The sequence below is a fragment of the Ochotona curzoniae genome, unplaced genomic scaffold (assembly GCF_017591425.1).
Source record: "Ochotona curzoniae isolate NIBS_2020 unplaced genomic scaffold, NIBS_Ocur_1.0 scaffold_2453, whole genome shotgun sequence".
In the NCBI taxonomy this organism is placed as follows: domain Eukaryota; kingdom Metazoa; phylum Chordata; class Mammalia; order Lagomorpha; family Ochotonidae; genus Ochotona; species Ochotona curzoniae.
The window spans coordinates 22,109,845-22,137,122 of NW_024467094.1; the positions used below are offsets into that span (position 1 = coordinate 22,109,845).

General features: G+C 40.8%; 2 protein-coding genes across 4 annotated transcripts in view; both read left to right on the forward strand.

The window, feature by feature from the left end:
- Nucleotides 1-21,788, forward strand: part of HSF5 (heat shock transcription factor 5) — a 46,707-nt gene extending 24,919 nt beyond the window's left edge. Inside the window, exons 5-6 of the mRNA XM_041000670.1 lie at nt 577-754; nt 19,485-21,788. Coding sequence (XP_040856604.1) covers nt 577-754; nt 19,485-19,555 — 249 coding nt within the window. The 3' untranslated portion in view covers nt 19,556-21,788. The remainder of the gene's footprint in view (nt 1-576; nt 755-19,484) is intronic.
- Nucleotides 21,789-23,584: 1,796 nt separating this feature from the next.
- The window catches only part of RNF43 (ring finger protein 43), a 64,141-nt gene continuing 60,447 nt past the window's right edge, over nt 23,585-27,278 (forward strand). For 2 of the 3 annotated variants that reach the window (XM_041000673.1, XM_041000675.1), the window contains exon 1: nt 24,373-25,811. In XM_041000673.1, the coding sequence (XP_040856607.1) occupies nt 25,560-25,811 (252 nt within the window). In that variant the 5' untranslated portion in view covers nt 24,373-25,559. Of the gene's footprint in view, nt 24,151-24,372; nt 25,812-27,278 lie in introns of those variants that run through there. The other variant, XM_041000674.1, reaches the window with a different exon arrangement.

Here is a 27,278-nt window from a genome sequence, read left to right on the forward strand (position 1 = left end):
GTTTGGCACAGAGTTTCAACCACCCCCTTGCATGCCTGTATCTTAAATGGGAGTTCCCAGGTTCAGGTCTTGGCTCTGCTTCCAATTCCAGCTTCCTTGCTAATGTGCACATTGTGAGGGAGTGGGTGATGGCATAAGGACCACTCCCTATCAGCCACATAGGAAATCTTGATTGAGTTTTGAGCTCCTGGCTTTGGGCTGTTGAAGGCATTTAGGGAGCAAACCAGCAAAGGGAAGATGTTTCTCTCTCTCTTTCCCTCTTCCCCACCCCTCAGATAAAACAAAAACAAATACCATACTTTTGTAAATTAAAATGAGTCAAGTTCATTATAAATATTCCTCTGATCATACGTCAATGTTTTAAATCCAGGTATATTTCAGTGGTTTGAGTATGAAGAAGTGTGCATCTTACTAATGTTTAGATAACAAAATCAAAGGCAGTATCATAAGGCTGGAACATTTTACATGCTTATTGGATCATAATTTCATAATATAAGACATCTGATAACATTTATGAAGTTCTAGTAGAAATTTGGAGGAAAATATTAAGAATACTATGTGGATTTAATATTTTAGGTGGATGCCAGTATAAAATGCCAGACCAGTCCACCTGAGAGTATCCTGCCTTCTGAACAAATGGGATTCCTCATTTCAGAAATGGGGCCTGCCAGCAAAGCCAGTAAAGAGACAGGTTTATCCACTCCAGCCAGACTCAGAGAACGGAGAAGTAACTCACAGCACGGGAAGTCCCCTGGTAAGGATGACTGCTGACCACGCTGGAAGCAGGGCCATAGTGCAGAATCCATGTGTGCATGACGGTTTTTCAGTCATTTATTATTTATAATTGCACTGTACTCATCATATTGCTATTAACATAATATGAGCTGCCACATTCTCCCTTACTTATCTTATAGAGTATGTAATAGTTATTTTTCTAATGTTACGATATAAGAATTTAAGCTTTGAAAACTGTTGGTCATATTAATGAAAATAAAGGTATTTAGGTTAGCTTGTAGAATGATGATTCATTAATCATCTCCAAATATCTAAAATTTTGTAAGGACAGATGTTCTATTCTCTTATTAAAAGACAAAACCAAGAGGATATATGTTTAATTAATGGAAACTTAGTGCATGTTAAAGATTCTCTGCTTAAATTAGAACTTGCAATGAACTCAACAAAAAAGATTTTAAAAATGGGCAATAGAGGGCCCAGTGCAATAGCCTAGTGGCTAGATCCTTGCTTGCATGCTCTTGGATCCCATATGAGCACAGATTTGTATCCTGGCTGCTCTACCTTCCATCCAGCTCCCTGCTTGTGTCCTGGGAAAGTAGTGGAGAATGGCCCAAAGCCTTGGGACCGTAAATCCTTGTGGGATGCCCGGGAGAAGTTCCTGGCTTCAGATCAGCTCAGTTTAGCTCCGGCTGTCACAACCACTTGGGGAGTGAACCAGCAGACAGAGATCTTTCTCCTTATTTCTGTAATAAATAAATCTTTTTAAAAGATCGGGCAATAGATCTAAATAGACATCCAACAACTATGTGAAAAAATACTCATCACCACCCGTCATCAGGGAAATGCAAATCAAAACTGCAATTTGCATTTAGGATCTCTCGAGATTCCAAATGAATTTTACAATGAACAGAAATTTTCTGTTTCATAAAAAAATTAATTTTGGGGCCAGTGTCAGGGCATAGTAACTTAAGCCTTTGCCTGTGGTTCTAACATCCCATATGAATGCTGATTTGAGTCCTGGCTACTCCACTTCTGATCCAGCTCCCTGCTAATGTGCCTGAGAAAGATGGGTCCCTGCAGCCAAGTGGGAGACCCAGCAGAGGCTGTAGGCTACTGGCTTTGGACCGAACCACCTATGGCCATTGTGGCTGTTTTGGGAGGATGAACCAGCAGGTGGAATTATGTCTCTGCCTCTCTCTTTCTCTCTCCTCTCTTTAAATCTCCCTTGTAAATAAAATTAAGTAAATCTTAAAGAAATTAAATTTGAATTTCAACAGGGATGACATTGAACCTGTAGGTTGCTTTGTGTGGTTTAAATAATTTAATATTTGTTTGTTTCTTTTAGTCCATGAGCCTAAGATGTCTCTCCATTTATTTGTGTACCCTTTTATTTCTTTCATCAATGTTTCTAGTTTTTTAGTATTCATCTCCTTAATTAGGTTTCTTTCCAATCATTTAATTTTTTTGATGTGTTATAATGGAACCTTTTCTTTTAATTTTTTAATTTCACAAGTACTTACTCTTTGTAAAAACAACTAGTAAAACCAGAACTCCATTTGACCTTCTTATCATGCATCCCTGTGTCCTTCGCAAAAGTTGCCGTGTGTTTATTCTGTATCACAATTTTAACAAGGACAGAGTTAAGTATTTTAAAGGGGAATGTTCTTATTGTATCAGTCTGAATATAATTGTTCTAAAGTCATCATGGGACGGGTGTGTGGTGCAGTAGTTAAGTTCCCGCTCAAGACACTCACTTCTCTTATTGGATGCTATGTAGATGTGTTAGCTATTCTGTAGATGACTTGTTACTCAACTTTTTTTTGTTGCTTGCTTTTAAATTTGAGTCTTGGCCACTCCATTTTCAACCCAACTTCCTGCTAATGTGTACACTGGGAGAGAGCAGATGATGGCTTAAAAACTTGGGTCTCTGCCCAGTATGAGAGACCTGGGTTGAGTTCCAGCTCCTGGCTTCTGAAGATAATTTGGAACACTTAACAGCAGATGGAAGACCTCTCTCTCTCTCTCTCTCTCTCTCTCTCTGTCTTCATCTCTCTGGCTTTCAGATACAAATAAAAACAAATAATAAAAAAATTGTCAATACTTGATGGCTAAACCTATACATAGTAGATGATTGAAGTAATATAACAAAGAAGCTGAAAAAGAAACTTCTGATTATGATTTAACTATAGTATATTCAAGTATACAAAGACAAATTAAGAGGATTCCATGACTGTATGCAAAGGAAAAGAGAACTGAGACTGGGGGATGAGGACAGGTTGTAGGGAGCATGTCCCTGTCATGATAAAGGATGGAGGCGAGGCAGAGGGCTTGAAAGAAAGTTGAGAGACAGATACAGAGCACATGATGCATCGATGATTCCTTGCCTTCCTCCCCAGGAATGTTGAAAACTAGAAATGAGGTTTCTTTAGAGAAACAGAAAAGCAGAGGTATCTGACTTAGAAATACCTATTTCGTTACTGGGCAGGTTGGGAAGCTAAAAATGGACAGACTATCTATAAGTTCAGTCCTTTTTGTCCACCCTCTGTGCAGAGCAGTGGCTCACGAAGATTAGATTTTTCCTTCAGAAAACTAAGGGGCCCTTTGTGTGTTAGCATTTGATCACTGTTAAATTTAGCCCACCAGTTGACAAGTCTTATCAACAGAGCTTACATTAAGCTCCCCTACACCCAGAAGCAGAGATACAGAGAGGGAGGGAGACTGACAAAAATCTCATCCATTGATTTACTCCCCAGATGCTTGGACTAGCCAGAAGGGGACTGAGCCAAAGTTGGGAACTGGATTCAGATCTTCCAAGTGAGTGGCGGGGAATCAGTCACTTGAGCTGTCTGCTGCTGCTTCTTAAGGCCTGTACTGGAAGGAAGCTGAAAGTGGGAGTTGAAACCAGGGAATCTAGGCATCTGGTCAGGACAATGGTGTCTTTTTTTTTTTTAAGATTTATTTTATTTTTATTGCAAAGGCAGATATACAGAGAGGAGAGACAGAAAGGAATTTCTTCCATCCAATGAGTCACTCCCCAAGTGAGTGCAACGGCTGGTGCTGCACTGATCCAAAGCCAGGAGCCAGGAACTTCTTCTAGTTCTCCCATGCGGGTGCAGGGTCCCAAGGCTTTGGGCTGTCGTTGACTGCTTTTCCAGGCCACAGCAGGAAGCTGAATGGGAAGTGGAGCTGCCAGGATTAGAACCAGGGTCCATATGGATTCCGGTGCATTCAAGGTGAGGACTTTAGCTGCTAGGCAACTGTACTGGGCCCTCAGGACAATGGTGTCTTAACCGCTAGGCCCAATACACGTCCCCTACCCTGCCCCCTAGTAATTACTTAATACCTAGTTCTTTTTTTGGCAGGGGGGTGGTGAAATGTTTCAATTTTTTTCCCCTCCTATATCCACTGTGGAAGAGGATGAGGGGACCACTCCTTGCTGTCAAGCTACATCTACATATGGGGGCAGTCATTTGATGACACCTCAGAGACTGTGACATAGGGAAAAATGTTTTGAGGGTGTTACTTGAGTGATTTTGATAGTTCTGAGACATCAGCTTTGTCGCACCATGATTGAGAAAATTTTTGCAAGGTCTATTGGCTGACCAAGTCCACCTTAGTGCATCCACAGACCCAGGAAAATGCTGCAAAACTTGGCCAGGAGAGTTGTCTAACATGTTTTGCTTTCCATCCTCTGGCAAGGCAGTTGGCATTCCCTGCTGACCTAGATGAGCTGGCTGTTATATCCCATGTGTGCATCTGGGCATGGTGTCCACTGCATAGGCATGAGCAACTGAGGAGGATCAGACCTGATACATATATTTTAAGGTTGGACTAGATATCTCATGATTTTTCTTGTGGCCAGGGTTTGAGTCTAGCAGTCTAGTTGGGGAGTCCCTTGAGAAACCTTGCCTAGGGTGACCTCAGATTTGATTCTTGTGTGCACCAACTAGTGGAGGGTTAGATTCATTCTGTCACTTGCATCAGCCAGTACACATAATGGTGGATACAGCTACCTCTTCAGTTGTGCCCCAGCCCCATATCTGACAACAGTGCTGTGGCCCAGCCCAACCAACCTTCCACAGACACAGTCCTCATGCATACCAGCAGGTGCCTTGGCCTAGTTGGATGACTCCCAGTAACCCCCACCAGGCCTGGCCCCTGCCCCCGTTTTTGCACATACCAGCCTCTGCTGCAGCCTAGCTCAGTCAAGCTGGTATCCCATCCAGCTCTCATGCATACCCATTGGTGCTACCACTTAGCTCTGTGTACCCCACCCCCAGACCCAGCCCTTACATTTGCCGACGGGTGCCACTGTTTTGTCCAGCCTGGCCTGTCCCTAGCTCTGGCTCTCACTCATGCCAGTGTGTGGACTGACTCTGCCTGGATGGCCCCAGATATGGCTCACACATACTCTGATGGGTGCTGCAGCCCAGTCTCATCTAGACTATTCCCAGCCCTGACCTTCACACACACCAGCAGGAGCAGTAGCCTAGCAGGGGAAAGTTTGGTGTTCTATAGCATAGTGGGATGACTACAGTTCACAATAACCTCTTAGCATATTTGTTGAGCTTAAAATAATTTTTGAAAAATATTATTGTTTTTAATTTGAAAGGCAGAGTTGTAGAGAGAGAAGGAGAAACAGAGACCTTCCATCTGCTGGTTTGCTTCCCAAATTGCTGCAATGGTCAGAACTCCCCAAATGGCTGCATTGATTTGAAGCCAGGAGCTAGGAGCTTTTCTGGGTCTTCGTAGTAGCTACAGGGACCCAAGAACTTGAACCATCCTCCACAACCTTTGCAGGCCATCAGCAGGGAGATAACTTGGAAATGGAGTAGCTGGGACTCGAACCAGCTCCCATATGGATGCTAGCCTAAGTGATGACAAGTAGAAAAAAATAACAGCCATTATGATTTTTAAATATGCATTGCATATATCTACAAAAATATCATACTATAGCTCATAAATATATACAATTAGTATCAATCACAATTGTTTTTAGTATTTAAAAAGGCAGAAATTATATGGGCCAGTGCTATGGTATATGAGGTAAAGCTACTGCCTGTGGACACCAGCATCCCATGTAAGTGCAAGTTCAAGCCCAGGGTACTCCACTTCCAATCCAGCTCCCTGCTAGTACACCTGGAAAACCAGAATGATGGCCCAAGTCCTTGGGCTTCTGCACCTATGCAGGAAACCTGGAAGAAGTTACTGGTTCCTGGCTTCAGCCCAATTCTGGCCATTGTGACCATTTGGGAAGTGAATTACTGGATGAGGATTTTTTTCTCTCCTCTCTTTCTCTTTCTCGTTTCTCTGTCTCTCCTTCTCTCTGAGTACTCTATCTTTGAAATAAATAATATTTTTTGAATGGTAATGGAAATGGTAATCTTATCTCCATTGAATACATGTATCACATTTGTGCATTGCCCCCCATAATTAATTGCATAGTTAAAATAATTTTTAAAATATATATAGAGGCATGCATTTGACCTAGCAATTAAGATGCCTGCATCTTATTTGATTCCAACTTCCTGCTGATGCAGAACTTGGAGGAGTTTGGGGGAAATGGTGAAAGCTCAAGTAACTGGATTCTGTCCTCCATGTCGGAGATCTGAATTGACTTCCCAGCTTCTGGCTTCTGCATGGCCTAGTCCTGGCTGTTGCAAGCATTTGGGAGGCACTAAGAAATTTTCAAAATTTTCAAAAATGAAATAGTCACTTCTGGTAAAGCCAATCTTGGTAACTCAGCTTTCTCAGTGAAGACAACTAATAACCTAGGCAGTATAAAAACAGTCTTCTTGGGCTCGGAGGGGTAGCCTAGTGACTAAATCTTCACCCTGCACATGCAGGGATCCCATATGGGTGCCAGTTCATGTCTTGGCTGCTCCACTTTCCATCCAGCTCCCTGCTTGTGGCCTGGGATAGCAGTTGAGAATGGCCCAAGACATTGGGAACCTATACCCATGTTGGAGACCTGGAAAAAGCTCCTGGATCCAGGCTTTGGATTGGCTCAGCTCTGGCAGTTGTAGTCACTTGGGGAGTAAACCAGAAGACAGAAGATCTCTTTATCTCTGTTTCTCCTTCTTTCTGTGTATTTGCCTTTCCAATAAAAATAAATAAATCTTTAAAAAAAACCCACTATTTAAAAAAAAAAAGCCTCAAAAGCTAGTGAGATGTGAAGAATTCCTTGGCTGAGGATGCTTTTCCTTTGTGACATGTGCCATCTGTAACAGGTGGCTGAGAGACTAAGCCACTCAGCCTGTTGGGTCTAGAGGGATACACTCATGCACTGGACTGAGCAAAGGCTGAACTCTTTGGAGCCAGCCCCACTTGCATGGCCAGGATGTTAACAGGCTGTGACCCAGGTGTAGGGATGAACTGGAGAAAACCAGTCCCTTTCCTAGATTACAGCCAGGAAAACCTCAAGCCCTGAACTGGATCGCTAACTGTGTCCCTAAGCACCAAGCAAAAATAGAAGTCACCTTTTGAGGAAGATATTATCCTAGGCCTCAAATTACTTTTACAAGTAATTTTTCAAATTCCACAGTGAGCAGACACTATAGTCAGTTACATGAGGATGGTAGCCAGCACAGTCGAGAAACAGCAGAAACAGGACCACTGAAGGATATGGAAAATCGATGTACTGCAATTGCCAGAATTTTATGATCTAATAAAACATAGAGATGTTATTCCAAAGAGGTAAAGTCCAAACTTGGAAGACATGAAAAGGGTGAAAAACTTAGAAATGAGAATGACAGAAGTGGAAAACTGAAATTCTATAATTGAAAAATAACCAAATTTAGACTTAAGTGAATGGATTTAACAGCACATTTAGGCCTAGCTTAAGAGAAGAAAAGATTAACAAGAAAGTAAAATAAAATGTCCAAAAGGAAACACGGAGGAATTAAAAAAGTTGGGGGAAGTAAAAAGAGAGAGAGAGACAATAATGGAGTCAAAGAACAGGGTTTAATGATCTTGAATTGGGATCACGGAAGGAAAGGATAGAGACAAGGACAGAGATAGTATTTAAAAAAATAATAGCTGCGAGTTTTCTAGAACTGATGTATGGATAACAAGTAAAATTATACTGACAGCTAGAACATCATAGTGAAACTACAAAAAGCCAAGGAAAAGTAATCCTAGGCAGGAAGAAGAAAACATATGTTCAAAGGAGTATTGTTTAGAACAAATGTCAGCAGGTTTTTTTGTTGTTTGTTTGAGTTTTTTTTGGAAAGGAACAGATAATTTTAGACTTTGTGGCTATAAGGTCTCAACAGTAATCACTCAGTTATGCCATTGTACAAAAGCAACCATGATCATGACCATATTCAAGTAAACCTTATTACAAAAACAGGTGATGGACCAAAACTGGCCCAGGAACCGGAGGGTTTGCCAACCTCTGAGTTATCCCAGCAGCTGACCCTGGGCAACAGTGGAAACCATAAAATCTCAGCATAACATTTTCTTTTCTTTTCTTCTCATGTATTTTTTCTTTACTTTTTGACAATCTTTACATGGTTAATTAGGGCACAAAGGTTCAAGGGCTACAGGAAAGTGGGTAAGACTATTATTTCCACATTCTCTTTTTTTCTGTATCTGGGGTATATGGGAGATAAAGAGAGAAGCCCCACCCAGCCTCCCACCCATCCCAAATCCCCGATGTGGGGCATGCTCTGAGGGTCTTGCTCAAGTGGTTTTGATAGTTCAACAGTTATGAATTGCTGTCATTCTCGCCATTCCAAGCATGATGAAGTCGCTGCAGAATCCACTGATTGACATAGTCCATTTTAGAGTTTCCGTTTGCCCCGTTTTTCACTCCCAACATATGGCTGGGGCAGTTGATTGATTTGTTCTGTCCTCCGTTGTGGTGCCAGGTATCCTCTGCAGGTTCTGATAGACTGCCATATCCTCCATGCACACCTGATTGTGTTGTCCACTGCTCTGTCTGAGCCCCTGAAGAGGCTTGGCTCTGACCCTTACACTCTGTGGCAGACCAAGGAACCTGCACTTCTCTTCATGGTTGCAGTTCTGAGTCCGGCAGTTCAATTGGGGATATCCCCAAAGAAATTTTGTCTGAAGTGATCCCAGACCAGTTTCTTGTGTGTACTTGCAAGTACAGAGCCCGGCACAGTCCATCGCCCCAATCAGCTGGCGGTTGCAATTGCTGGGTTGGTTCTGTTTCCAGCCCTGTCTTCCACTAGGACCAATGGGTGTTGCAGTCCAGCCTGGTTCTGCCCAGCATACACTTGACCTCACATAAACCAGTGGGAGCTGCAGCCTAGTCGGAGCAACCCACAATAACCCCCACCAGGCCTGCCCCCTGCCCTAGTTTCTGTGCTCGCCAGTATGTACAGCAGACTAGTCAAATCTGTCTCACATCCTATGCAGCTCTCATACATGTTAGTGGGCATTGAAGCCTAGTTCAACCCAACCAGCTCCGCTATCCAGTCCACACACATACTGGTAGGCTGCCATGCTGACCAGCCACCCCTGCTGGTTTTCATCAGCATAACATTTTCAAGAAACTGAAAGAAAACTGCAGGTCCCAATAAATAGAAGATGGAAACCATTCACATCAGCATTTCAGCACAAAAGGAAATTCTATAGTCTGTTCTTTAGGCAGAGGGGAACTGAGGGTAAGGGTTCTGGTTAATGTGGGCTTTGCTGACTCAGGCATGCATACAATAATTTGTAGGGCAGTCACGCATACACTGAATATATACGAAGAGGACCTGGCATGGTAGCCTAGTGGTGAAATCCTAGCCTTGCACTCACTGGGATCCCATAAGGCACTGGTTCATATCCTGGCTGCTGTACTTCCAATCCAGCTCCCTGCTTGTGGCCTGGGAAAGCAGTGGAGGATGGCTCAAGCCTTGGGACCCTGAACCCATGTGGGAGACCCAGAAAAAGCTCCTGTCTCCTGGCTTCGGATCAACTCAGCCAGAGCTGTTGTGGCCATCTGGGGAGTGAACCAGCAGATGGAAGATCTTTCTCCCTGTCTCTGTTTCTGTCTGTAAATCTGCCTTTCAATAAAAATAAATAAATCTTTATATATATATAAAGATTTTTCCCTTTGCTTCATATATATATATTTATATATATATATATTTATTTATATATATATTTATATATATATAAAGTATATATGAAGCAAAGGGAAAGGAAAGAGAAATAAGACAAGGAAAAGTAATTGATACTAATTCAATTATTATATGCAAATAGTCTAAAAGTTCTTAATTAAAAGGCAATGATTGCCCAAATGTATGAAAAAATAAGGTCCTAATTATTCTTTCCTAAAGATGTCTGCACTCAGTGTTCATTATAGCTTTATTCATAATAGTCAAGATAGGGAAATAACCTAAATATCTATCAAGGGTTGAGTAAAGAAAATGTGGTATAAAACAGGGCAGGTGTTGGCAAGCAGTGAACACATGGCTTGGAATGCCTGCATCCTATCTGCATCCTGGCTCTCAGCTTCTGATCTAGCTTTCTGCTAAGGTGCTGCTGGGAGGCAGTAGATTATGATTGGAGCAATCAGATCCTTGATTGACCAGACACCTGACTTGCACCTGACCCAGCCCTTACTATTCTCTCTCTCTCTCTCTCTCTGTTTTACCCTTATTTCAAATAAACTAAAAAGTAAATGTGGGTCTGGCACAATGGCTCAGTTGCTGAATCCTTGCTTTGCAAATGTCAGGATCCCATATGGGCACCCGTTCATGTCCCAGCTGCTCCAGTTTCCATCCAGCTCCCTGCTTATGGCCTGGGAAAGCAGTCAAGGATGGCCCAAACCCTTGGGAGCTTGCACCCATATAGGAGACCTGGAAGAGGCTCCTGGCTCCTGGCTTCAAATCAGCTCAACTCTGGTCTTTGAGGCCACTTGGGGAATGAACCAGCAGATAGAAGATCTTTCTCTGTCTTTCCTTCTCTCTGTAAATCTGCCTTCCAATAAAAAACTAAATCTTTTTTTTTAATGTAGAATTTTATTTTTATTTTGACAATCTTTACATAGTTAATTAGGGTAAGAAGGTTCAAGGGCTACAGGAAAGTGGATAATACTAGTATGTTTTCCATATTGTTACCTTCATGTTTAAAGGTGGGTATTAAGGGAGAAGGCCCACCCAATTTTCCACCCTCCCCAGGTCCCGGATCTAGGGCATGCTCTGAGGCTCTTGCTCAAGTGGTAAAAAACTAAATCTTAAAAAAAAGAAAATATGGTGCCCGAATACATGTAGATATGTTGAACTATGAGTATCATTCAGTCTTAGGAAGTAAGATCTTGCCGTTTACCACAAACTGAGTAGGCATAACAGAGAAATAAGCTGAATATAGAAAAAAAAAAGTACTGTGCCTGTCATTCATATGAGGGTACTTGGAAAAGTTTGTGGGAAAAGAATTATCTGTTTTTGGTGCAAAACATTTTTAAATCCATGTATAATTTGTTCATAATGCATGCTTCCATGAACTTTTTTGAGACCTCTCATTTGCATGGGTTTCAAAATATTTTGCGGGCCCGGCGCAATGGCGCAGTGGTTAAGGTCCTCGCCTTGCACGCCCGGGATCCCATATGGGCGCCGGTTCTAATCCCGGCGGCCCCACTTCCCATCCAGCTCCCTGCCTGTGGCCTGGAAAAGCAATCAAGGTCGGCCCAAAGCTTTGGGACCCTGTATGCACGTGGGAGACCCAGAAGAGGCTCCTGGCTTTGGATTGGCATAGTATTGGCCGTTGTACTCACTTGGGGAGTGAATCATCGGACGGAAGATCTTCCTCTCTGTCTCTCCTCTCTATATATCCATCTGCCTTTCCAATAAAAAATTTAAAAAATAATAATAAATAAATCTTTAAAAAAAACCTTACCTTAAAGAAAATATTTTGCACTAAACTTAAGTTTTAACTCCACTTTCCAAGAATTTTTGAAAGTTCTCTTGTTTGTGACATGAACAACAGCGAAAAGTGCATATACATGGAGTTTGATAATCAAACAGTAGTTACCATGGGTAGGGGAAGAGAACATGAAGAGATGGAGATCAAATGATGTAATATAGAATAAATTAATTTAGGGAACTAATGTACAACATATAGATTATTAGGGATCATTTGTCAAAAAGTAGATTTTGGGCTTGGCATGATGGCTCAATAGCTAAATCCTTGCCTTGCACCTATTGGATCTCCTATGGGGGTCAGTTTGTGTACTAGCTGAACCACTTTCCTTCTAGCACCCTGCTTGTGGCCTAGGAAAGCAGTGGAAGATGGCCCAAACCTTTGGGACCCTGAACCCATGTGGGAGACCTGGAAGAAACTCCTGATTCCTGGCTTCAGATGGGCTCAGCTCCTGCTGTTGTGGCCACTTGGGGATTGGACCAGTGGATGGAAGATCTTTCTCTCTGTTTCTCCTTCTCTCTCTCTGTAAATCTGATCTGCCTTTACAATAAAAATAAATTGAATATTTAAAGTAATAATTTCCTCAGGGTCAGCAGAATAGTTTTACTGTTTAATCCTCAGCGTCCAAGCACCAGCATCCCCTATGGGCACCAGTTCATGTCCTGAATTCTTTGCTTCCCATTCAGTTCCCTGCTTGTGACCTGGGAAAGCAGTGGAGTATGGTCTCAAGGCTTGGGTCCCTGAACCCATGTGGGAGATCTGAGGGAGATTCTGTCAGCATAGCTCTGGCCATTGGAGAGTGAACCAGTGGATGGAAAATCTTTCTGTCTCTCCTCTCTGTAGATCTGCCTTTCCAGTAAAAATAAATAAATCTTTAAAAAATAATTTTTCTCTTTCTGTTGTGTGTTATAATTGCAAATGATAAATTAATTAGCACATTAATTTTCCTTATTCAGTATTCCTGTTGGTTTTTTCTGAGTAAAACCATATCCTTGGTCAGTGGTGTTGATAGATGGGTCCTAATTGACTTTGGCTTCCTGTTGTAGAATAGAAGAGTTATGAAATAATGGTATCCTTATAACTCCTAATCACGCATGCATTTTGTAGGCATATAACAGAGGAATTATGGTTAAGCTGGAATCTCTCTGGTAACAAAGTTAACTATCATAATTAAAAATGTAAGCAGATATACACTTCATAAGGTTGTAAATAAATTTTCTGTGACAGAACTTAGAGTGATAGTTGGTCTATGGAAACAAAAAAAGGTATGTGCATATAATGCCCTATGATATTAAGACACCGTATCTAAGGCCAGTTTAAGATTTATGTACTACCTATAAGAGGCAAGACAAGATAATGGGTAGGAGGAAAGTTTTGAATGTTAGAAAACCTTAGATTAAAATCTGAGTTCTTTACTGTGTGAACTAGACATGTTTACTTTACTGAACCTGAGTTTTCTCATCTGAGAAATGGAGATAATAATGATATAAAACATGTAACTGGCTTAGTGTGGAACCTGGTTACATAGTAAATAGTCTGAAAATAGTATTAATAGGATTTTAGCAATAAGTACCATTATATTTCAATGCTTATTCTCTTATAGAATTGTATTTGAAAGGCAGAGGGATGGGGGAAGGAGAAAAGAGGGAAGGTGAAAGAAAGATCTTGACACTCGTTGGTTCAATGTCCTAAATGCCTACAGCAGCCAAGGCTGGGCTGGGCAGACACCAGAAGCCCTGAACGTGATCTAGGTCTCCCACATGGGCGGCGAAGACCCAGTGCTTGAGCCGTCATGTGCTGCTGCTCAGGGTGTGCAATAGGGAGCTGGAACTTGAGCCCAGGCACTCTGGTGTGGAATGCAGTATCTTACGGTTTGTGACAACTAATTCCTTTTCAGATGATTGGTCTCGTATTACATGCATATAAACTCTCAGTGTTGAACAATCCTATAATGTTTCTTAGTCAACACATTATCCAGTCTTCAAAACTATGCTGTTTTCTCCTCCCCACTGCAGTTTCCTCTTTCTTCACTCATAACTATGATCAGGTTTCTTACTTCACTGAGAAAATAGAAAGAGCAAGAAGAGACCTTCAATATCCTTTCATTAATGTACCTATCAGTCTACCTACAATTGTAACCCTGCATTCTTCTCTGCTCTTGTTAGACTGGAAGAAAGCCAGCCCTTCCATTTGCGTACAGAATTCCATTCCTTTTGTGTATTCATAGACTTAGCCTCTACTATATCCTCTTTATTAAATAACTACATCTTATCTTTTATGTTAGATAATTCCCATCAGCATGCATGCAAATATGCCATCATTGTTCCTATGTTTTATCTTTTGGGGCAGGCATGATGGCTCAACAAGCTAACCCTCTACCTGCAAGCACTGGCATCCCTTATGGGTGCTGGTTCATGTCCTGGCTGCGCCACTTCCCAACTGGCTCCCTACTTATGGCCTAGAAAAGCAGCAGAGGATAGCTCAAGTCCTTGGGACCCTGCTCCCATGTAAGAGACTCAGAAGAAGCTCATGCTCCTGACTTCGGATTATCAGCTGTAGGCATTGTGGCCATTTGGGGAAGGAATCAGTGGATGGAACATCTTTCTCTGTCTCTCCTCCTCTCTGTAAATCCGCCTTTCCAATAAAAATAAATAGATCTTTAAAAAAGTTATTTTCATCTTCTTTTCATTTATATTTCAATCCTCCTTTCATTTATATTTCCATCCAGGTACTGCTTCAGATTTCCTGCTTTATTTACAGCAACATTCCTTAAAATATATCCTTACCTCAACTGCTACAATCAGATTTTTGCTCAAGTGAGGCTTGTTAAGGTTCCAATAACCATCATGTGGCCAAATCCAGTAGTCAATTATCAGTCCATGTTTTATTCCACCTCAGCAACATTCACACACATTACTTCAATTTGCCGGAAATATCACTCTTTCCCCATTTCCTTCAAAATCACTTGCTACTCTATAGTTTCTGTACTGAATCTTTTTGAGCTTCTCCTATTTCTAAATGCTGGGGCCAACATTGTGGCACAGTGTGTGACATTTTACCTGTGACATGACATACTATGTAAGCACTGGTTTAAGTTCCTGGCTGCTCCACTTCTGATCCAGCTCCCTGCTAATGCATTTGCAAAGCAGCAGAAGATGGCCCAAGTCCTTGGGCCCCAGCCACCTATATTGGAGACTTTGATGGAGTTCCTGGCTTTGGCCTGCCCCAGTCCTAGCTGTGGACACTGTTTGAGGAGTAATCTAGCAAACAGAAGATTCAAACAGAAGATTCTCTCTCCCTCCCCTTACCTCTGTACCTGCCTTTTAAATAAATAAATCTTTAAAAACAAACAAAAAACTAATGAACCGTAGAGCTCAATTGTTGGGCTCTTTTTTTTTTAAGGTATATTTATTTTTTTATTGGAAAGGAACATCAGGTTTATGGAGAGGAGAGACAGAAAGATCTGCTATCTGCTGGTTCACTCCCCAATTGGTTGCAATGGCCAGAAATGAGCTGATCCAAAGCCAGAAGCTTCTTCTGAGTCTTTCTTAGGGGTACAAGATCCCCAGGCTTTGGGCCATCCTCCACTGCTTTCCCAGGCCACAACCAGGGAGCTGGATGGCAAGTGGAGCAGCAGGGACACAAACCAGTGCCCATATGGCATCGCAGCAAGTACAAAGTGAAGATTTAGGCACTAGGCTATCATGCCAAGCCCTCCAACAATTTTTTAATGATAATTTCCCTCTTTAAATTGTCATCACATTTAAAGTAAAATCTAAAAATCTTTACAAGATGCCCAATATGTGTCTTGTTGACTATTCTGACTTCATCTCTGTCACCTTGTGTCTCCCTCATCTTTTGCAGCCCCAGCAGCCTTTTTGTTATTGTTCTCTGAGTACACCAGTGTGCTTCTTTCTTTACATTTGCTATTTTTTCTATCTGAGATGATTTTCCCCTGGATATGCACATGACATATCCTTCACCCACTTAGTTCTTTACCAAAATACCAGCTCATTATAGAAACTTTCCTGACCAAGCTGTCTGAAGGAGTCTCCTATACCCCATGTCCTGATCTCCTTCAATCTCTTTATTATCCCCAATATCTTCCACGGTTTTGTATTTTCTATTATTTTTATCCCCTTCTAAAATGTTAATTCTGTGAAGGCAAAGACTTTACTTGGTTTGCTGCTGTATGCCCAAGACATTGACCTAACCCTAACCTGTGATACAACATGTTTGCTGAATAAGTGAGTGTGTAGATTGCTTGTTTTCTTAAAAAATAAAACAAAAAAACAAAAGAGACATTAAGTTTATTCACACCGTTGTTGTGCTGCCGCCACCACTGTGCATCTCCAGAACTTTTCATCTTACAGCGTTGACTGGATCTGTTGGCTAGTCTCTCCTCTTTCACCTTGCAATGGTCTTGTCACTTGAGGTCTTTTACCTCTCCAGACGACTATTGCTGATTCACCAGTACTCGTGCTCTCTGATGATGGTGCCACATAAAACCTCTAGTAACACCAACTTCATCTGTGTTTTTTTGTTTTGTGTCTTCATTGGGTTTTGTACCCTGTGACTCCTTTATTGGCAGCTTTCCTAATGAAACAAGCTCACCTGAATTAAAAGTATTGCATTATTAGATGATATTGTCAAATGCTACTTTTAAAGCCCAGTCATTAAAGTTAAGGAAATTGGTTGCTGCTCTTCTTTGGTCTACCTCCCGTTTTGAATCTGAAGTTACTTTAATAGTCTTCATCTTTGTCACTATCAAGACTTTCTGCTCTGCTGACAAATTAGGTTACCATTAGGTATATTTATATTCCAAAATATTATTGTGATATTTTCTTTTAAAAAAATCATGACCTGTGTTGTGGTATAATGTGCTAAGCTGACATCTGTAATGCTGGCATCCCATATAAGTCCAAGGTCAAGTCCCTGCTGCTTCATTTCCAATCCAGTTTTCTGGGAAACCAAAGCAAGATGGTCTATGTATTCGGGCTCCTGCCTCCCATTCGGGAGACCTAGATGGAGTTCTGGGCTCCTGGCTTTGGCCTGGCTCACCCCCAGCTGTTGTAGCCATTTGGACAGTATAAAATAGTGGATGGACTCTTTCTGTGACTTTGCCTTTTAGAAAGACAGGATGGCTGTAACAGCCAGGGCTGGATTAGGCCAAAGCCTGGAACCAGCAACACTATCTGATCTGTCACTTGGTTGCCTTCCCAAGCAAGTTAGTAAGCCAGAGCAGAAGCAGAGCAGCTGGGACTTGAGTAGGCACTCGGATATGGAATATCCATGTTGCATGCAGTGTCCTAACGCACTGAGCCACAATACTGACTCCTTATTGTAGTATTTTGTATTATGGTGTGACCTGGCCTTCTTGTTTTTTATATGGAGCTGAGGTGTTTCAAAACTGATCATAGTAAGATGTTATTCATCTGGTTTTTTGTTTGGTTTTAATTAGCTTACAAAAATCCATATGCCTGGGTTACCCTTTGTATCAGTTATACCCCAAGCTTTGGAGGTGACCCCAGGTGCCAGTGTAGTTTGGGAAAGATTCCCCAGGTGATTTCAATTTGGGAATCACCGGTTTCATTTGATAGCCCTGTGGTTTCATTTGATAGCCCTGTGGTTTCAAGGTTCTTCCTTTCAGTTATCTACTTATTCCATGGGCCCCAATTAGATGACCTTGTAATAACGGATTTTGACTACTTGAAAAAAAGAGTGTTATGCAAGGACAGTACTGTTACTATTACTGCTGTTTGTTACACTGTGCAGTTTTTTCCTGGTAAAATATATAACATAAAAATGTTACCATTTTGGCCATTTCTAAGTGTACACTTCAAGATTTTAAAGCATATTCACATTTTAACAACTATTACTGCTACCCAAAACCAAAATTTTTTCACCTTCCCAAACTGAAACCCGACACCTCTTGAATAACACCCTGTCCCACCCACCTCCCCATACTCTAGAAGCCAGTGTTTCACTTTTTTGTTTTTGTGAACTGGACCCCTTGGGTACCCCCCAAATAAGTGGAATCATGCAGTGATTATCCTTTTGTGATATGTATTCAAGATTTATGATGTTCTCGAGGTTCATTTGTATTGCAGCATGTGTCACAATAAAAATAATTGATGTTCCCTAGGGACTGCAAAGGTTGTGCTTTGCCAGACGAGTGAGTACTTGCCTCTAGTGACCATTCTGCCTTTTACAAAATATGACAAAAATTAGGGAGTTTTAAGATGCTTTCTAGATTTCTCAAAGATAATAACAAAATCCTACTTTATTTGATACCACTATCCTGCCAAGGCTGTGGTTTGGTCTTGCAGAAGGCTGTGTTCCAGAAACATAGCCACAACGGCCCCTGTATTTCTCTAATAAAAGGGATAATCCTTAAAGTGGGGAGGGCCGATATTGTGGGACAGCGAGTGAAGCTGTAGCTGGTGACACCTGCATCCGATATTACAGTACCGCTTTTATCCCAATTTCTCTGCTTCTGGTCCAGCTTCCTGCTGATGTATCTGGGAAGGCAGCAGAAGATGCCGCAAGGACCTGGCTCACTGCCATGGGGGGCGGGAGTGGGGTTCTGGCTCCTGGCTTCAACCTGGCCCAGATGGAACCATTGTGGGCATTTGGGGAATGAACCAGAGGGTGAAAGATCTCTCTTTTATTCTCTCTTTTTCCCTGAGACTTTTTCTTTCAAATAAATAATATTTTAAAAAGAAAAGAAGGAAAGAATGAGGGAAAACATGCAATCAAAGAGGAATGGAAGGATACCTTAGGTTTAACTTCAAAATGACAGGGCAGAAGTAAGCTTCAAAGTCAACCTAAAGAGGCTCTCTGCTCATCTTGTTCTGGAAGTTATAAACAAATTAGATGGCATCTAAGCCATTTAGATCCTTTCCTCATACAAGCCTGTTAGCTGTGCTCTGTCCATGATCTTACCTCTTCTGTATTATAGAACCTGCTGCCTGAGTTCTTGTTTTTGCTTCTTTCCATTGTTAGTAAAGCATTCTCTCAATCTTGAGTAAATACCTTCTTTTAAAAACCCACTGCATTGGTAAATAAGCGGGAATTTTATGGAGGCAGACAAGTAGTGGTTACTTACTAACATTGCTTTTCTTAAAGCATTAACCTTTTCATATTCTCACAACCCACCTGTCTATCCTTACAGCATGGAGAAAGGACTGTGTGTGCGTGTGTGTATGTGTGTATTTTAGTGTGTTTCACTTTGATCTCTTTGACACTTATCCCTTATCATGTAGAATAAAATAACTGAAATGGAAAAAGGCTTGGCCACACTATTGAAAAGGAGAAAAATTTTTGAATTTTGTTGGTATCTTCAGGTTAACAACAGGGCTGTTTTGTGCTTTAGAAACATCATACAACGGGCTGGCATTGTGGTGTTAATGGGTTAAACTTCTGCCTACAAACCTGCGTTCCATTTAGGGACTGGTTCAAGTCCTGGCTGCTCCACTTTCAGTCTAGCTCTTTGCTAAAGCACCTGAGAAAGCAGGAAAGAATGACCCCAAGTGACGAGCCCCCCCAAAACACACCTACATCGGGGACCCAGCTGAAGCTTCTGGACCCTGGCTTCAACTGGGTTTAGCCCTAGCTGTTGCAGCAATTAGGGGAGTGAACTAGCTAATGGAAAATTATTCTCTCTCTTTCTAACTTTACCTTTTAAATAAGTGAAACATTTTTTTAATGGAAATATTATACAAATGCCCTGAAATTGAGAATCAGATAGGGCTATAAAATCTGAGTAAATTCTACAGTTGTGACAGACAACTTACTCTTCTCACCTAAGAACGTGTCTTAGAACACTGTAGTCTGAGAGGCTGAGTGAGTAAACAATCCTTTCTTCCTAGATCTTCATCTGCTGGTGGACGTGGCTTGCAAGCAGGAGCACTTTCCAAAGGAAGAAGAATTAAAAGAGTGAGGAGTGGATGCCAAATGTGACGTTGTGCACTAGCTGTAGCTGGAGGCAGACTAGCCTGGCACATGACACACTGTTGGGATTTTTTCAGTTCTGTTAAGGAAAAAAAAAAGTATTTTTTGTTTTGTTAATTGAAAATTTTCTTCATTGAGAATTGGGAATTTGGTATTTATTACAGCTGTTCAGTTCAGATAATATACCTTGACAAAATACTAAACATCTAAGCAGCCGTGCTTTTTTGCTGCTCAGATCCCTTCCACATGAAAAGTCCTGGCCTTCTGTTACAGTCCAGAAGCATCTGAGAAGCGCGGCATCTACAGCACTGGAGAGCAACGTGTGTGTGCGCCTACCTGTCGTGCTGCCGCTCTCAACTGGCAGTCAGCACAGCTTCCGGGTCAAGGGGCTCTGTCTGTTCAAGCGATGGTGTGATCCTTTCAGAGACAGACGCATGAAGTCACCAAGATCACACGTTTAAATGGGTCAGAAATTCTAGGGAAGAAACTTGGGGAGAGAGCTAATCTTCTGACTGATTTAACCAGGAAATTCTCTTACTTTCCAACCCAGCATCCTGTTTCAAGAGCAAGGCGCCCAGTTTTGGATTATCCATCACACTCAACAGCTCCTGATTCTTTTATATTATGGGGAGCATTCTTGTATTTTCCTAGCTTTAATTTTATTGAAACATTATCATAAATGATAAAGTTTTGTTGATATGTCACTTATTTAAATGTCTTATAAAGAAAATATTTAACTTGTTTAATATAGCTGTATTTATAAATGCTGATAGTGTTAATGGTTCTAAAACTTTATATTTTTATTAATATTTCAGAATGGAAGGATAAAGGATACATATGTAATTTATTTTGAGGGGGAAATATACAATATGTGAACAAAACCATTAAGAGATTTAGCAGTGTTTTCTTATTTTGTATTTTTGCACTCAGTAAGTATAAAATCCTCGCCTACGTAAGGTTTTGTGTGCCAGTTTGGGGGAAAACTGATTAGCAGTCATTTGACAGAAGCTTTGCCTTGGATATTTCCTAGTAACCTGTATTTGGTTTAAGCGTCTGGGAGATTTTTGGGTAGTGTGCTAGACTGTGTCATTTTTTTCTTTCCTCTCTCTATAGGGTTCTGAATCTGAGCAGTAGGCTTGTGGGACTGTTCCTTAGGAGAGGTGTGCATCTTGGATGCCCGGTTTCTGTGGTTGTACAACCAGTAACCTCAAGAAACTTTTTGATCTGAAATCTTTTAAATTGGCTAGAGTTTATTGAGTTCTGAGTTATGGAGTTACTGGGTTGTGCCTCAGTTTTTCCAAACAAGCACTGCAGAAACAAAAGAAAAGCCTAGGAATATGAAAGCAATGAGAAAGAAAAGGTACTTGTGACATGACTTAAGCACTTTGTTAGCTACTGTGGTATTACAGGTCATTTTTCAAAATTGCATTGTGCCTTTCCAATGATGTTAAATCCTAAAAATGTTGAGATCTAGGGTTCTTTTTCTCATTTTTTTTCTTTTTAAATAAAAAGGTGAACTCTGTGTTGGTCTGCAGCAACTCAGTTTAAATAGGAAAATAGGTTCTGAAAATTGACCCATCTAATCTGTCTGATTAGACTAGTTGATGTCCATGTCATGGACATTTATTCATCTTTAATAGCTTAAAGGATGAACAGATTATCACGATTTCTCTTTCAGCTGGGCTATATAATTTGGCAAAATATGTGAAGAGGAGACCCAATTTCCTAATGAAGGAACTTTACTTTTTGACTGTCATGTTCAAGAGCTGGTAAACTGTGTAGGTAATAATCTTACCCTTCAACCTGCCTTTCTTAGTTTTGTATTTGTTGGAAGTGATATCTTTTTGAGGAATATGTATCAAGCAGGAACCTTGGCATTGATTTGGTTTTGATGGTTTTAAGGCTTACCTAATGAAATGCCTTACTAAACTTTCCAAGCTTTTTTTTCTTTTTCTTTTTCTTTCTTTCTTTCTTTTTTTTTTTTTTTTTTAATACTTGAATACAACAGACCAAGGAGCTGGATCTCCTGCTGTACTCACATGCCTGATACCTATCAACTACAGCTGTCATCGGAGACTTAGGCAAAAATGGCAAAAGGTAAAATAAAATCCTCAGTAGGGGCTCTGATCCATATTAACTAGTTTCCTGACTAGCACCTCAGTACTCCAGCACCTTAAGCATCAATAGATTTCAGTCAGTCAACAATAAAGTAAATGTTCCAACTAGACTTGTTGTCTTGCTTGTTTTTACTGTTTGGTCCACAAGAGAGAAAATAATCATTATGAACTGTAATAATTAAAAAAAATTCAAAAGAATGTACTTTGCTTTTCAAATATTCAGATTTTTAAAAATCTTACCCTGATTGTTCTTTTCATGTGCACCTGAATAAAGATTGAATTTCTAAAATGCTATTAAAGATAAGGACAATTCTTAGACTTGTTTCACACAGACCTAGGCTTTTGGGAAAAGATGAATTGTCTTCAGCAAATTTAGTCAATACAGATGTGAAAGTAGATCTTGAAGGATGACTTATGTGCAGCATTAGGTGATGGATGGTAGTGAGATGCTATTTTTCTGACATCAACTGGGATGATATAGCAAATTTGAAGGATAATTTTACTACTTTAAAGCTGGAGACTAATTTCTTTTGCTTGTCAATTCTAGTAAGCTAAATAAACACAGCCTGACAGGGAGCTAAGCTACACTGAACTGCTTACCTTGGTTCTGTCTCAAGCTTATGATATACATCCTTACTCCCAAATCAAAGAAAAGGCAACCACATTTCTAACTTTTTTTTTTTTGCTTTCAACTAAGTATCTTAAATATTAGGTTTAGGTCTCTTAATTCTTCTGCCAGCTCTGAGAAGGAATGAATGAGATACTTATTTGTAGATCATTAGCTTAATGTTAAAACAATCTGGACATCTATTAGTGCTACATAAATATATATATATGTGTGTGTGTGTGGGTGGGTGTATGTATATATTTTCAGGCCTGGTATGATGGCTCTATTAGCTAATCATCCCCTTACAAATGCCAGGATATGGGCTCCAGTTCATGTTCCAGCTGTTCCATTTCCCTTTCAGCTCCCTGCTTGTGGCCTAGAAATGCAGTACAGGATGACCCAAGGCCTTGGGACCCTGCACCTACATGGGAGACCTAGATGAAGCTCCTGGCTCTTGGCTTTGGATCAGCTCAGCTCAGGTCATTGAGGCCATTGGGGAGTGAATCAGTGGATGGAAGATCTTTCTCTCTGTCTGCCCTTCTCTCAGTAAATCTGCCCTTCCAATAAAAATAAATCATATGTATATATTTTTTCCATTATTTGGCACAATCATATAACAGACATAAAATGAAAACATAAACCATATCAGATTTTTAAGAATTCTCTCTATGGTACTGGCACAATCTCTCAACTGGCTAATCCTTAGCCGCAAGCATTAGCATCCCATATGGGTGTCCAGCTCTTCCACTTCTACTTACTAGAATTCTGTCTAGTAGAATTAGAGCTCTTGCTACCTGTTAGAGAAGGAACCATAAAAATCTATAAATTATTATATTATTTTCTTCAGATCCAAATGAGAGTTAAAGTGCTAACTGAAAATATAAGTGTATTTATTGTGGCTTGTGGTGCCACGTGTGGGCACTGGAACCAGAGAGAATTCATTTTGAACTTACATTTGCAAAATCTTGTGTTTTTCTATTATCTGGATACCTTTTTTTCTCCCCGTTTATTTCCTCATACCTTCAATCCGTGCTGTTGGGGCAGAGTCGGCTTAGACCTGTTTGAGTGGCTCTGATTTATCGTTGGTAACTTTGAAGGTGTTGGGGACAATTGCAGTTTGGTTGTGGCTCAACAGAGGGAGCAAGAGGAGCTGAAAGAGAGCGAGCCGGAGCGCGTCTGGCGAAGCGTCGCGGGCGCGCCGGAGGAGGAGGAGCGGGTTGGGGGGTGGCTGCCTCCAGCTGCTCCACCCTCACTTTGTCAGCAGGTAGAGCGTGATTGCACTCCCAGGGGAGGCAGTCGGAGCCAGCACACCAATTACAAACCACAGGCTTCCGGCTCTAGGGAGTCGCTCCAGAATTATCTTTCTGGAAGGAAAGCGCTGGATTCCTTCAGAACTTTCCAAGTCCATCCATGATTCAGAGATATTGTCCTCTCTGGGATTTTCTGTGTTTCTGGTGAATTGTTGCTGATGTATTTGCTACTTTGGTGTTTTGTTTTTGTTTCTAGTCTTTGAAGATCTGATCATTCCATTTGCTATTCTGAAAGAAAAAGAACTTTCCTTAGGAGATTTCAAAAGTGATTTTGAATCTTCCATAAATGTTTTTAGAGTTCTTTGGGACAGTAGCTCTCATCTTGGAATCAGTTTCTGCCTTTGACCTGCTTGGATTATTTTTTCAGGCTGCGGAATTTCTCGGCACCCACCTGTAGCGTTGGGGCACTTGGTTTGGTTGCAGAATAAGAAGGTGGAAGAGTGAACTGTACTTGGCTAAGCAATTGAAACCTTTTTAAGCAGGATCTATAAAAGCATAACTGAATTTGTTTCGCCCCCCGTGGATTCCAGTGGGCCCGACAGCACAACAGGTTTGCAGATTTCTTTTGAAATTCCTCCCCTCTCCTCCTCTGCCTCAGCGAAAGAAAAGAATCTGAATAACAGGTTCATGTTCAGTTGCTTGGCTTCCCAGCACCTATTCTGAAGACTTTATAATGTTCTAAACTTGACCTCAGCGTGCAGTGGGCTTTGTGGGTGAAACGCACTTTTATTAAGAATGAACATTTAGAAATCTTATTCTGCATTTGTGTGAAGACCCTAAGTTTCATGTGTGCCTTGAACTAGTGCGAATTTAGTCTCCTCAAATTTGTTTGTATTTTTTGAGGCTGTTCTACTTATGAGCCTGTGATTAATCGTCTCCCTAATTTCCCTCTTGCTCCCCACCTCCTCAAGGAATTTGAAAACGTGTTAGAAAAAGTCCTTTGTTTTTCTTATGAACCTGGAAAATTACAGATTATGAGCTCTGGATGTTAAAGTAGTGTCCAAAAGCATGTCATGGGAAATCACAGTGCTTGGCATTCTCAAAGTGGAGAATAATATCTAGAATGCCTAAGTGAGAATGGAAAATGGAGATAGAAATAAATGCGAATTTTAGCTGGGGAAATAATTGGAACACTAACCTTTTCACACATTCTAATTGCAGTATCTGGAAAAGGTGATGCTCAAAATTATATATGTGAAGTTAAGTAAATTAGCGCCTAATTTCTAAACTCTTGGTAAAACAGAAAAAATTGAACTATATTCAGGTATATAAAATAAGGGGCCTGGAGCTTTGACTACACCCAAAATTCAGTTTAATGTGGAAGCTTTTCTGGATATATCCTGTATCATTGGACGTCTTTCAAGGTGTGCCTCAAATTTTGTTTTATTATTGCTTCTCTCATTACAAAAAAAAAAAATCACAACATTTCTTTAGTCGCTTACCGCTGACAAATGTTGTGGCTTAAAAGGAGCATCTCCTCATTTTCTGACTGCAGCTCTTCACTCTGCCTTGACGCATGGCGTTAGCTGTTTACCTTGCCTTGTTTGGTTCATGAACCTTGGTGTTAGTGCCTCAGCGACTGGATGCATATGGGAAGACCCACCCAAGTGATCTGACACAGTCATACCTCCCGATGTGACGACCTTCAATCCCAAGCGAATTTGGAAAATTTCGAAGATAAGTGCTGATAGCTTTTCTAGTCAAGAGTGAAGATGGGAGAGAATGACATACCTGCCGCAGAAGTGGGCTGAGAACGCCCTCATCTCTGCCCAATCAGGAATGCCACCTGCTCTTGGGAACAGACTATAGAGGAAGGAAAGGCCAACACTACGACTGGGTTTTCTGAAACTGAAGCCTAAATTCTCTTTTCTTGCACTTGTCTGGATCTGAGGACCTGCATTTGGTCTTAGCTAAAGGAAGCAGTATGTATGCCCGAAGTGCATTGCTGCAGCTGGTAGCATGAGTGGTGGCCAGCAGCTGCAGCTGGTTGCCCTCTGGCCCTGGCTGCTGATGGCTACCCTGCAGGCAGGCTTTGGACGTACAGGACTGGTATTGGCAGCAGCGGTGGAGTCCGAGAGATCTGCAGAGCAGAAAGCTATTATCAGAGTGATCCCCTTGAAAATGGACCCCACGGGAAAGCTGAATCTCACTTTGGAAGGTGTGTTTGCTGGTGTTGCCGAAATAACTCCAGCCGAAGGAAAACTGATGCAGGTGAGTATAACTTTTTCATAGACTGCTTTCCATCTGTTTGAAATATGCCTTTTCAAAGCTTGTATCTCAAGTTAAGAACCAGACCCGAGCCTCTGCTGCTTAACTTTCTTTTTATTCCATCTCTGAAGGAAATTGCTTTATAGATATTTTGAAGCACATTTTTATACTCCAGAAGAAAGAAATCTTAGAAATTGTGAGGAAATCATTTATTTATTTTGAACTGATTGGCATAACCATCTTAGATAATATAATACAATCTTTCTTTATAGGAAGGAGATTCTGATCACAATTTTTATATATCTGGATGGAGTGTATGAGCTTGTATTTAAGTGACCCAAGGGTTGTACTTTGCATTCTGTGTACATTCGAAGTGAGCACTAAGAAGGCTGATTTTAATGGTCAGCAGCACCCAGAAATTCTAGAATGCCCTTGAAACATAATTGATTACTGTGTCACTTTGAAAATTCAGTCAAGCTTGATTGCTCTGGCTGGCCTTATACCACGTGTGGCACCCTATTGCTAAGCCCAAAATGGAGAGACCTGAATTACAAAATGGACACAAGGTGTAAGCCTGCCTTCTAGAGCACTTTTGTTTTGTACACACATAATTTTATTATTTTTAAAAATGCGTGTCTAGCAATTTTTTTTATTGCTCTGTAAAAATTTTTGGACACAATTTCTTGGGTTTGCAGGCTGTGGAGTTTGCTGTTCCTGGCCTGTCCTTTACATGTTGGATTTATGAACGGAGTGGGATCATCTCATTTCATAAACCAATTACTTACTCCCCACGTTGGGGACAGAGCCCACAGCTGTGCCTTTCAAATGGGAATTCTGCCTTACTCCATAAAATGATATTGCTTATTGATTCAAGACCATTTTACGAAAGGATCCTTCTTGTGGTACCTTTTTGTTATAGGTTATAATCGTAGGAAGAATGATCTATCTCAGCCTCTAAACTCGGGTTTTTATTTTGTAATGTGAATAGACTATGACAAAGAACCAAAATGTTACATGAATTTAAAGTTTTATCTACTTAGAAACAAAGGCAGGAAAATGAAACAAATTATAGAACTCTTTTCCAAACACGGATTTTAAAAAATATGGTTCAAGGGTTCTTCATTATGCTTCTCAGACAATATTTTGAAGCTGGGATAAATGAAGTGGAAGAAGAATTGGATGAAATGGAAGGTTGTGCTTTAAAAATAATTAAGCCAGAAGAGTCTATCTGAGAAAATGGGGTAAGGTTTTTTGGATTAGATTTTATCTCTTAATTTGGACACTAGGGCAGAATTAGGAATACTTGAATGTTGAAATCACAAATAATTTAGAATCCAGCCGTTAGCACGAAAGCTTCCTTCTACCTTGTCCCTCATCATAGCCTGAAGCTTGAGGTCTATACTCCATTTTAATTTTTATCTTAAATCACTTTACTGTGGTACATTTTACGTTTTGGTACCTCTGAGGTCT